This window comes from Hibiscus syriacus, unplaced genomic scaffold (assembly GCF_006381635.1).
Source record: "Hibiscus syriacus cultivar Baekdansim isolate YM2019G1 unplaced genomic scaffold, ASM638163v2 tig00113725_pilon, whole genome shotgun sequence".
NCBI classification, from domain to species: Eukaryota; Viridiplantae; Streptophyta; class Magnoliopsida; order Malvales; family Malvaceae; genus Hibiscus; species Hibiscus syriacus.
Genome location: NW_024063471.1, coordinates 14,309,720 through 14,322,941, shown reverse-complemented (window position 1 = coordinate 14,322,941; position 13,222 = coordinate 14,309,720). Strand labels below are relative to the sequence as shown.

Here is a 13,222-nt window from a genome sequence, read left to right as displayed (position 1 = left end):
TATCCGCAACCTGTAGATTTACAAAGCCAATCTCTGAAACCTATCAATAGCAGGCACTAGGTTCTCATGGTGGACCGGACAAAAAGAAAATAGAATCTTAGAATTTCTAACCCCCCTTTTTGCTTAAAGTCGGATTGATTGGATAAAACTTTTAGATTGGACCAAATATATATTCTATATACAGTAATGTCACATCTTCCTAGTCAGATCGACGATGTTACATTTAGTGATAAAAGTCACAATTTTAATTGAATTCTTGTATTAAACAGTCTTGTGAGTTGTACATGTCATTAAGATATCTAAATTACGAATTTATGTTTGTATAAATGATTATTAAACAAGTAAATATATATAAGATATCAAATTATATATTCACATATATTAAACATTGAAAAAATAAACAACATTGTCGTAACCAAAACTAAATTTAGATGATAAACACCTTACTATTCATATCTGAATCAATATCAAATAAAAAAAAATCAAAGTCGAAATAAAAAAAATGAATAACCTCTACTTTCCGATTTTAAAATATCTATTTCCCATCCCTAACAAAATTTAACTAAAATTAATACAGTTGTCTTTTGGTCTTGCTGTTTCTGAAGTAAAATTGTATTGTATATGTGTATGTCTGAGTTAATGTTGTTTTGTCCGTTGGAGCTCTAATACCTTGTTTCAATCTTGGCATGTGGGTGTAAAAATCGGATTCATGTTAGGTTACAGTATGCATTTGATGAAGTCAACATGTAGATGTCCATTTGATCTTAACATGTATCTTTCCGTCCTTTGAATTCAAGAGATGATATTTTTGGTTGATTCGGCCGTTATGGACCACATCCCTCAGATTGATATCCAATTTCCCCAAACATTCCTACAGCACATTTAAACCACGCTATTCAGTTAGTCTGGACCGATTTTCAATTCGAATATTATTTTAAGCGGGTTTGGTTTGATTTTTATTTAAAATTAATAAAAAAAATCTAGGGAAAAAGACATCAGAGGTCCCTATACTTTTGAAAAAAACCCAATATAGTCATCATATTATATTTCTCTCAATGTAGCCTTCAAACTCAGAAAATAAATCCAATATGGTCCTTTGACCAATGTTTTTTCGTCGCTTAATGTTACAGTGTTGTGATAGTTTACGGTGCTTACCACTTGAACTAACCATTGTTGGTCAAAGGACTACATTGGATTGACTGATTCATCCACTATACTTTTATTTTTGTAAACAAAATTGGAGGGAACTGCTATTCTCCCAAAATCAGCATGTACCTTAGAATGGAAACCGATGCCTTTTCGCCTGCTATTAACTTGGATACGAATTGTGTCATTCAAAGGAGGCTCCTCTACCATAAATTGGAACTCTTCGTTCCATAGCGGATTGCGTGTTTTTTTGAGCTTCTGAAAACACCATTCTACAACTCAGAAATGTCGCAAACTGTTGAATCGTAATTAGAGATTTAAAGAACAATACGTTATCGAAATAAGAATAGTTATAAAGCAGGAAAGATATCATTAGAAACAATTATTGCGCATAATCACAATATTTTTAAAGATTGTAGTAGCATTCGCTATATCTACAATAATAATAAACGTAACGATCCGAAAATACGACCACAATTGCAATTTAAATCTTTGATCATAACTATCTAAATTAGCAAACAAAAAAAAGGCAAAAATGCATTAAAAGTCCTTGTATTTAAAAAAATGTGGCCATCGTATTATTTTTTCTCTCAACGTGGCTCTCCAATCGAGAAAATAAGTCCAATGTGATCCTTTGATCAATATTTTTCGTCGTTGACCGTTACGGTATTGACATGACAGTTTACGATGCTGACGTGGCGTTTCACTATGTTGACGTTGCAGTTCACAGTGATTGATAGTGGCAGATGGGCTAAATTGGTAACATGACAAATGGACTGCCACATCAGCACAGTAACGGTCAAACGACGAAAAACGTTAGTCAAATGATGGTTTGTTTTATAAGTTGGACGGCCACATTAATTTTTTATCTAAAGTATAGAACCTCTTATGCCTTTTAGCAAAAAAAAAAAAAAGAGTTGAAAGAAGAAATAGACCTTGGTCTTCTTTTTTTCTCCTCGGAATCGGACCACAGCATAGGGGTTGTTGTGGCGTACACCTTCGACATCCTCCGCTCCTTGAACTGTAACAGAAAGCAAACCCGAACCAGTTAAAACATCAGCTTCAGTTAGTCTCTCGAAACTGTTTTCCTTACTCCCACTTCGAGGACTATCTACTTTGATGTTGTCTTCTTTGAACGGCGCATACATGAGCTCGATCACAATGTTCCCTCGTTGCTTCTTATCAGTGGGATCGGCACTGAATGCGTGCTTCAGCAAATCAAGTTTGAATTCCTTGTTCTCATTGGGTGTAAGAAGTTTCAAAGGGACGAACTGCATTCCCATTCTGTCGTGTGCACCCACCTGCAATACCAACACAATTCATATAGATCTCTTTTTGTTTGGGGTAAACTATTCAAATGACTACTTAACTATAAGGGTAGTATCAATAGGACCATCATACTTTCAATTGTGACAATATCATCACATAACTATTTAAGTAGTTTCAATGTAACCACTTGCCGTTTAAAATAGACAGCGTAGCTAGTGTAACTGTTATTAACTAAGAGTGAGTTAGAGGTTCACATCAGCTACACCATCTGCTTTTAACAGGAAATGGCTGCATTGAAACTACTAAAATAATTATCTGGTCATATTCACAAAATTAAAAGTACAATGATCATATTGACACCAACTCATAGTTAAGTGATCATTTGAATAGTTTACCCTATTGTTTTATCTCTGAATTTTGATTCCGTTAATAATAGGGGTAAAGTTCACAAATAGTCCCGTGACTTATAGGTATTGTTTTGTTGAGTCCATTGACTATTAAAAGTTGCAAAATGATCTCTCGACTATAGGGTGTTATTTTTTAGTCCCTCAACTATTAAAAGTTACAAAATGGTCTTGACCACTTATATGTTCCAAACTTGTCATTCTTCATTAAAAAGTTGGTGTTCGTCTGAGTTAGACATTAACTTATTGATTGAGATATGATGAAGTTTGATCCCAAAATCTTTTGAGTAGTATAGTCATTTGAGACTTTGTGATCAAATTTTATTATATCTTAGTCAACATATTAACATCCAACTCAAAGGATCGACAATTTTTTAATAGGAAAGGACGAGTTTGGAATATATGAACAGTTGAATGATCATTTTGTAACTTTTACAAGTCAGGAGACTCACAAAATAGTGACCTATAATCGATGGATCATTTTATAACTTTTAAAATTCGATGGACTCAACAAAAAACCATCCTATAGTCGGGATCATTTGTGTACTTTATCCTAATAATAATTAATAAAAAAAAAGAACCTTGTCCCAGTCGAAGACTTCGAGCTGAAGAATTTGAGAAGATGGGTCCTTGACGATGAGCTTGAACTTCTCATTCCAAACGGGATTCAAATTCCTCTTCTTGATTGTTGTTTTCTTAGCAAGCAAACTCTCTCCGGTTAGCCTTAATTTGACATAAGGATCTGATGTTCCCAGGAAGTCCATCTTTAAGAGCTTATGTGCTCGAACAACCTTCACGTGTAGTATTCCCACCGGCTTGTTTATAGCCACTCTATGGGAACACCAAAATCTCAACTTAACCAATAACTTATAGTTTCTTTAATCTACAATGTATATACTACAGCTCTAATTTATGTTACTTGTACTTGTGATAGCTTAAGTTAAATTGGGTTCATATCGGTAACGGGTTAAAAATTCAAAGGTACCTTGTAGGCTTGTACTCATCCATGGATGGATCCAAGGCAGTGATTGGGAGCAATCGTCCCCTAGAATTTTCATAATTTTATGTATTTTAAATATTATCTTTTTATTTTAATCATAGGTCGCCCCCGTCATCACCCAGTTTTCATCCTTACATAATGCAAGAATGTATGCACAAACAAAACAGTCTACAAGTAAATAACAACTTACGTTGAAGGATCAAGAATAGGAATCTCTAATGATTGTGGCCAAAGATAGAGGCTTGAGACTTGCATTTTAATTGTTCTCTGCAGGCAACTAGAAAAGTTAGTTCAGTTACACAATAAGCTTGAAGGTTCTTTAAATATAAACCATCTATATTGCTCATACTCTATATATAATAAAAAATACTTGATAACATTGAAATTACCGGTACAGCACCTGGACAAGATGATAAAGTCCGGGTACAGACATAACATCCCCTCCAAGAACATTCATTCCAAAGTCTATCTCAGGCTGCAACAACATGGTAAAACATCATCCATGATAATAACCATTTTTTAGGGTTTAAGATTTAGAAAGTATGACCAACCCTTTTCAGTAGAGATATTGAAACATTTGCAAAACATGGTATGGTTGGTACAAGAGGTTTCAATGTTATCCTTGGTGACATTAGTACTTGTATATCTACAATCTGTGAACAAGAACAAATAATCAAACTTATACAAACAGAAAAGAGATTATGTCTCTAAACTAAATTTAAAAGGGTAAAATACACAAATGGTCTCCCGACTATTAAAAGTTACAAAATAGTCACCTAACTATTTATATGTTCCAAACTCGTCATTTTCCGTTAAAAGGTTGTTGGCCGTCTAAGCTGAACGTTAACCTTTTGATTGGGATATGATAAAAGCATACTTTAATAATATCTACGAGCACCGCCATTGCTTTCAATCACTAGCTCAACGACATAATGTTTCAAGCATTGGCTTGATGTGATAATGTAAACGGAGAGTTGATTCATAAAATACAACTTAAACGGTTTTGGGATCAGATTTTATCATGTCACAGTCAATATGTTAATGTCTAACTTAGACAACCGCCAATATTTTAATATAAAATGATGAATTTAAAAGTATGAATAGTCGAGCGATCATTTTGTAACTTTTAATAGTCGGAGGATTCGACAAAGCAACACCATATAGTCGGAAGATCACTTTGTAACTTTTAATAGTTGGGATCGTTTTCTAACTTTTAATAGTCGATAGCTCAATAAATCAGTGCCTTATAGTTGGAGACCATTTGTGTATTTTACCCAATTAAAAAAAACTCAACCCTCTTAATTTAATAAATCTATATAGGAACTCATGCAAGATTTATATTAGGACCAAAATATATTATTAACAAAAAAAATATAAAGAAAATATCTAAAATATATAAGAATTTGATATTTTTAAGAGTAATTGTCCCTTCATCCCATCGTACCTGTATCCATACATAACTTTACTTAAAATTATTGATACCTGAATTGTGATTCGAAAAGATAACAATTTCACAGCCAAAATTATGTTGGGATTGCCAGCCCATCTAATTGCTGGTTCAAGGACTAGTTCGTTCTCATTAGTTTCGATGATTTTAAGACCTGCAAACGGTGAAATACAATAAAATCAGATAAACCCTTATCTTTCATTTTTTTTTTTGAAAGTTATATTTGTAAACGACAGCAAATAACTTACCATAAATATCAGGAGGAAGTGTTCCAAGTGTTAACTTTTCATACTTAATGTATTTTATATGAAACATCCCCACATACTCTGCAAACATGGGTTCTGTGGTGCTTCTTACTGAAGAACAAATTGCCTGTGGATTCAAGTTAAAACCCAGCTTGATATTTGAATCATTGAAATATGAAAAATAGAGTCGAGAGATCCACTAATTGATCGAGTAATCATACAACCTTTTCAAGGTATGGCCACATATCAGCGATGAACTTGTTCAGCCAATCTACCTACATCATTATATTCATGTGTTAGACATAAGTTCTTAATACATGCATTTAAAAAAAATAGTCCAAAGATTCATTAACTGATCGATTAATCCAGGATGAACATGTTATATCTCCATGACTCTATTTAACAAGAAAAATGAAATCCGAATTAAGAAAGATCTCAAATGCTTACTCTCTCGAAATCAGGGCATTTTACCCATAATGGAATATCATTAAGAAGATTGAGCAAAGCGGTGCTATCAAGCTCATTCAGGCTCCTTGTGATTGGTTCCTATATAAGGTAGACCACATAAGAGCTTAAAACAAGCATAATCTAACTGCAAAATAACATCTCTGTCAATATGGAACATTAAACCTTATGGTTTTCAATATTTTTTCTAAAGCTAAAGGGCTAGTAAAAAGAAACAGAGTGTTTGATTTGAAATTTTGAAATGGTTACCGTGATTTAAACTTTGAAGTTATTGATTAATTCATGTGATAATTCATAGAATACTAAAGAAATTTAAATTCTTGTTTATGTTGGGAGTGTATTTCTAAAATTTTAGGAAGGGATGAACTTATGAAATTCTAAGAAGCGAAAACATATTATCAATAAAAAATAAAAGAAAACATCTAAAATATATTTGAAATTTTTAGGAATGCTACCCTAGTCCCTTCGATCCATTCCTGCCTTTCCAAATAACAATTCAAAACAGCCAAACAATTTCCTCTTTATGCCTGGAAACAAGGATTTAATGAGCAAACATCTCAAACAACTTTTATTTTACAATTCAAAATCTATCAACTACAACAAACATGGATACTTTTTCATATTAATTAAAAAAAATAAAGGTTATATTTATGATTAAAAGCTAGAATTTCATGTTCAAGCAGTGATACTTTTCTTGTATAAAATGTTGTATATCATTTGCAATACAATGTTCTTAAGTTAAAATCCAGTAAATGTGAAAAAAAAACATGGAGATGTAATTTTACTTTGCCAGAGATTAATAGAGAAAAAATATTCTTGTTAAGGCCTAGAAGAAACAAATAAGTACGCAAATGAAATCTAAAACCTTAATATAAAATACAATGAGGCTTTCAAACATTCATATGCCAAAACCAGTAAATAAATGAAAAAACAAAGCATTGAACTTTGACCTAACAAAGAGAAAATGGTCTTTGTAAAGGTTATAAAGAAAATAATTAAACAAACAGAAACCCAGATTGAAATCTAAATAAGGATGATAAAAAAGAAAAGTAAATAAACAAAAATTGAAGCAGGGATAAATTCTTTGTTTACCTGAACAATTTTGGGTTTAGAGTAAATGAAGAAATAAAATCCAAGAAAGAGTCCAAAAGGAACTCCAATTCCAAAGCCAATAATTCCCGCCAGAGTACTCAAAATTGCCATTTACCAGCTTCTCTTTTATTATTGTTTTGCTTTTTGTTTTTTTCTATTCAAGAAACCATGGAAAAAAGGTAAAAAATGGGATCGATTTCAGAGACAAAATGGAAAAAATAATTGTCTCAAAATGAGGGATTTGTTAAAATGTTTAGATATAGTTTTAATTTATTTTGTTTGAAATTCTGTTATACTCGGTTAAGAGCCATTGTTAGGTTGGGGGCCATGTTTAAAGGAAATTTGAAGTAGCGGATTTGCAAAGATTTTATTCATAAAATCTTTTTATTTCATGACATCCCATTTATAATAATTTTTTTTTTATTTCATTACATCGCAAAAAATAAAAGTCAAAATCTTTCATTATATACTTAGCTAATAATTATTGTAACAATAAATTTATACGGGCCTGAAATATCTGGTCTAAATTTATTGAATCCTCTAAATCTGAGACTCAAAACTTAAAAAATCTTGACCCCAAACCTTGGTCTCAACCATTGCCGCCCTTCCAATTGTCGACAGGATTCGCGTTGGAGAAGAACTCTACTACCTCATTCCTGAAACAACCCTTCCAAATCTGAAACTCATTCAGCCTTTCCAAGTGAATAAAAAATAAAGAAAGGAAACAAAGAAAGCAAAATGCAAAGAAGTGCCAAAGGTGACAAGCAACATCATTATTCCAACCGATCCTAAAAGAGTCGTCAAAAACTTTGATTGTTTCTTCTAGAAAGGTGGTGAGTATTTTGCATAGTAAGTGAACATTTCTTTATTGTTCTTCCTTTTATAAGACCACCCTTCATTATTTAATCTTTCTACCCTTCTATTTTTCCCTCTACCCTAACGAACTTTTCAACCGACACCCATAGCACTTGAAAGGTCTCGAGTTAGTTCTTTTAAGAACTTTGCAAGAGAGAAACTAGTGGAAAAAGGCTAAAAGAGTGTGCGAGATCAGAAGGGGAATTGAAAAAGCCAATTTATATTCCCAAGTGAAACACAAGTGCTTGAGTGGAGTGACATCACAAATTCTTTTGGATTGACTGTGAGGTTTTGTTGTGTGAAATTTTGTAAGGTCTTAATTTTCACATTTCATTTTTTTACTAACAATGTTATTTGATCTCTCCTCTTCCCAAGCAATGGAGAACATTCAACAAAGAGAGAATGCATTTCATACTCGTTGCCATGTAAATGTTAAAGATGGTAAAGTATGCCTTCTAGCCATTGATGGTGGAAGTTGTGCAAATCTTGCAAGCACATACATGGTTGAGAAGTTGGGGCTTATAACATTCAAACATCCCAATCCATATGTTTTGCAAGGATTAAATGAAGATGAAGAGTTAGAAGTCATAGAACAAGTACTTGTGTCATTTTCAATTGGGAGATATGAAGATGAGGTCTTGTGTGATGTTGTTTCCATGAATTCAAGCCATCTACTCCTCGGACGTCCTTGGCAGTTTGATAAACGAGCATTGTATGATGGGTTCTCGAACAAGTATTCATTCAAACACCAATTGAGAAAGATCACGTTGGTTCCAATGTGCCCAAATCAAGTCCATGAATGCCAAGTTATCATCAAATCACGTATAGAAGAATGAAATAAAACTAAAGCCATGAAGAAAGTTGAAAGAGATTTTTCACGTGAGAAACAAATAACAGTGGAGGGAGATCAAAATGAAAATGAGAAAATTGATGTCAGAAACGTTGGAGTCGAAAATGAGAAAGTTGAAAAGATTGAATTTGGGAGAAAAGGGGGAAGTGTGTGTAGAAGAGAAAATGAAAAGATTGCAAGTGAGGTTATGGTTAAAAGATATAGTGGAGTTGAACATGCACAAATCAAAGAAGAACATTGTGAGAAAAACAAGACATTTGGAGTTGAAAATGAGAGTGTGATTTTTCGTGAGAAAGCCATTAGAGTAATTGAAGATGAGAGTAAGAACATTGAGAGTGAAGATGAGTGTGTTGAAAAACATGAGCATGAGAGAAAAAAATGTGAGGAGAAGGAAGTTTTGCTTTATACTGATAATTTTTTTCTTCTATTCGTTCTTTGAATTTGCAGGTTATTCAAAGGGACATTCAAGATGATTCAAACATAATTTCTTTTGAAATTCCAAAAGATGTGTCACTTAAAATTATAAAGAACATGTTCATTAACCTTCAAAGTACATTCACCCCATACTCAAGATCGAATGAACATTATGAAATGGAAGATTCAATGAACCTACCCATGGAGAACATTAAGAGCCCAAACTCATTCATTCATGAATTTAATCCTTTCCTTTCATTTGATTCTAAATTTGTTTTATTTTTCAGATTGTTGATTCAAAAGAGAAGACTTGAACATGTGAAGCATTTTGAGCAAAGAAAACGATGCAAGATGAGAATGAAAGAATTTCCATTCAAACGAAAATCAAAGTTGTTCCCTTATGTACCAAGCATCGATTTGGGGACAAATCGCCATAAAGAAGGGGGGATGATGTGATCCTACCGACCATCAAGTTCAAACAAAACATGCTCACAACTTTGAAGTTCTTCCAAGATGATTCTAAGGGAGTTCTTCCATATTTTATTACTTATTTACTCATATATGCTTTATATGTGTTATAAGCATGCTTTGACATTCTAAACTATGCTTGAATATTCATATATTGTCCTATGTTTGCATCCTATATGATATTCATGCATGTCACATCTTTAATTAGCTTGTTTCATGCATATGTTACACATTCCTTACTTATGTTATCATATAAATTGCATTATTATATTAGCCATGGAATCATGTGTTGCATTAGAATGTTACTTAATACTTATTCATTTCCTTGAGCATTGTAACTTATATACTTTTTGTATTTATTACAAGGTACATTCAAGGTAATCCAATGGACAGATTCACGACGCTCATAGAGATCCCCATTTTTGAACATGTTCCAAGAATCTTTGGGTGATAAATTCTTCTTAACATTTAATCCCCTATATCGTATCTTTCCAACTCACTTTAAATCATATCAATCTGATATTGGGAGCTCAAGATATGCCCATTTTAATGAAGATAGTGTAGGCTAGAAATAAGTACGGGATTTACAACCAAATGAAGAGCCATGTTCACACCTGATGCATTTCCACCTTCATGAATCCATTTATGGCGTGTACAACCATACAAGGAGGATAAAGGACTTTTTCACATTCAAGGGAGATGGATGCATTATTTTCAAATGCATTCACCAAATCCAAGTGCATGAAGGGAGCCTATGAGTCACGTTCACACTTGGTGCATGCATTCCAAAGGGGGCTGAACCTAAAATGATACATTCCTCCAAATTTATACAAGGAAATGAAACAACATGTCCACACCAAGAGAGGATGAATTCGGCTATGAAGATGTGTTCAATTAAATGGATGAACATTCAGTTATTTAATTAGTCCATGAACTTACACAGGGGCCCGAACATTATATCTACTTAAGGATGAACATTTATCCATGAAGGTTCACTCATTAAATGTTTTGTATTCACAACATGCACTCTTAGGCCTATAAATAGCTTCTCATTTCACTTGTAAAAGGCAATTCATTTTGTTTAATCAAATATTTGTGAGATCGTTTCTCTCTTTAGTTCTTAAGTGAACTTTATTGACTTATCAAGCTTATGCTTGTGGCGTCACCCCTATCTATTTCACCCTGATACTTATGGTTCCTATCTCTTTATAAATAGTGGGTCAAAGTCCTTGTTTATCACCCCTTAAAGAAGCAATATAAAGTCTGGGTCTTTGTTCTTTAATATTGGTTCTTGTTTGAGTCTTCTTTGAGATACTACATTTCATCTTTATCTCCATCACCTTCCTTCTACTTCCATTACCATACTTCTTCATTTTCTTTAAACATATCGCCAACTTATATATATATATTCTGTTTCTATATTTATCTTTACATTTCATTACTTGCATTTAACCATTTTATTTTGAGCTTTCTTGTTTGTGCAGGATTTTTGTTGCTTTCCTAGATCGAAACAATTAAATGTACAACCTTGACTTCACCATCCATCCAAGTGAGCCTAGGTTGAACTGTATCAGTCTGTTTTGCCAAATTCTAACTAGAAAGCTCTATATTTTCATGTTTTAGTACTTTATAGTGTAGTTATGTCAAGTAAATTATGAATTTTATGGTATTATGCTCTGATATTAAATTTTGAAGGTGGTTACATGTCTCTGCACCATTCCACAATAAGTTTGAATCACCTCTGCTCAGCTCAGCTTGATTTTGTATGTTCGATTCAAGATACATGTGAGTGTTATTAATTGAATTACTAGTTGATTCAGTTTAATTAAGTATTACTTCAGTTCTTTTACAACAATATATTATCATTAGGTTTCCGTTCTGTAGGACCTACTACTACTGTTCATGGAAAATGTAAAGCTTAGTGAGTATTTGTTAGTTGGTATAGGTATGTTCCCTTGATACATATGATAGGATTTGAATCCCATCCTGATTCTACATGAGATTTGATCCCAGTCCTGATTATTCATTGAATTTGATCCCCGTTGTAATTTTACATGAGATTATATCCTCCTCTTGGTTCTGTATGGGATTATATCCACGTCATTATTCTGTATAGAATTATATCCCCATCTTGATTCTGTATAGGATCCTCTAACGTGGGTAACATTCCCGTCCTGTTTCTGATTTCTAATGAGTTCCTCCTTGGAGGTTAACTTGTTCTCTTCTTCGGAGGATAACGTCCCCATCCTGATTTCTTTTTTCCCTCTGGACGCACTTTGGTGGTCTTAGGTTCCTTTAAACATGTGATGTTTTCCATTTTGTTCGTGTATGACAAAAGGTAAGGTTATGAGAAACTCTATATGATTTTTCGGTGATAAACATATGGTTTTATTGTACTTGATTATTTCATTATTTTTATATCATGTCTGAAATATCTGAATTATTATTTGTATTTAGAGGGCACACTGAGCTTTGTAGCTAATTCTATTTTTTGTTTTTGTTTTAAAATTATTTAGATGTATAACCGGTTTGGCTATCATATTAGTTTCAATTTCATATTTTGTGAGGTTAAATTTTTTGCTTCCAATCTTTTTAAATTATTGCATGATTTTATTTTTGATTTTATTTCTGACAAATATTTCTCTTTAAAATGATTTGTTAAACTAGTTTTCATCTATAAACTATTTATGAGTTTAGTGTGATTATCCTGATTCAGCTGTAACTCTTAAGTTGGGTTTAGGGATTCAACTTTCAGAACCTAGGAGCATGTATTCACCGAAACCTTATTATAACTAATCCACTGAGCTTTGATAATACTAAATGTAATACCATAAATCCATAAAGATCTAAAGTTCCACATTGGATTGTTATGGTAACCCCTAATATTTTAAAACATATTTCATTTTCATATCAAAGCACGATATGCTTACCAAAATAGACATTCTTAATAATTATAAAGAATACTTTCATAATATGGAGCTCTGTGACATAGTTTAAATCAAAATAATAAAAATATGAAAGTTTATAAATTTGAATATATACGTGTAATCCACAATTTTATCTCCCCTACCTTTATTATACTACTAATATATTATTATATAAAATTAACCCATATTAGAAAGCACCAAGCCCAAATGTTATAAAAAAACCTTAAAAGCACATATATTTTAGGACATCCCAAACCTTATCCATTAAGCATCTTAGTCGTTGGATCTATTGATGATGCAACAATCAATATTAAACCCTAAATTTAAGACCACTAGCTTCTCAAGCCGTTATCACCACCAAAAAGACTCTCAAGCTGACGCCTCATGATCAAGTCATCGTTGATCATCAAGTCACTATCGACTTCAATTGAGTAGAGATAAAATTTCGATAAATTTATGGCATTTAATGCCTCAACTATCCAAGCATGCAAACCTCCACACCAATCTCATTGGAGCCACCATGTGCAAACAAGCAAAAAGATTGTTAGAAAAGCAACAAAATGAAAGCATTTTTGTTTCTCTTTCATAATCCTAAGAAAGGTTATAAAAACTTCTACCAAATATTGTAAAAGACCATTCA

General features: G+C 32.7%; 1 protein-coding gene across 1 annotated transcript in view; it reads right to left on the bottom strand.

The window, feature by feature from the left end:
• Positions 1–1,784: 1,784 nt before the first annotated feature.
• LOC120187692 (synaptotagmin-3-like) overlaps positions 1,785–13,222 on the bottom strand; it is a 35,720-nt gene continuing 24,282 nt past the window's right edge. Inside the window, exons 2-11 of the mRNA XM_039191350.1 lie at positions 5,959–6,057; positions 5,736–5,786; positions 5,515–5,638; positions 5,302–5,420; positions 4,371–4,472; positions 4,220–4,294; positions 4,010–4,086; positions 3,401–3,650; positions 2,082–2,447; positions 1,785–1,922 (exon numbers count right to left, since the gene is read on the bottom strand). Coding sequence (XP_039047281.1) covers positions 1,785–1,922; positions 2,082–2,447; positions 3,401–3,650; positions 4,010–4,086; positions 4,220–4,294; positions 4,371–4,472; positions 5,302–5,420; positions 5,515–5,638; positions 5,736–5,786; positions 5,959–6,057 — 1,401 coding nt within the window. The remainder of the gene's footprint in view (positions 1,923–2,081; positions 2,448–3,400; positions 3,651–4,009; positions 4,087–4,219; positions 4,295–4,370; positions 4,473–5,301; positions 5,421–5,514; positions 5,639–5,735; positions 5,787–5,958; positions 6,058–13,222) is intronic.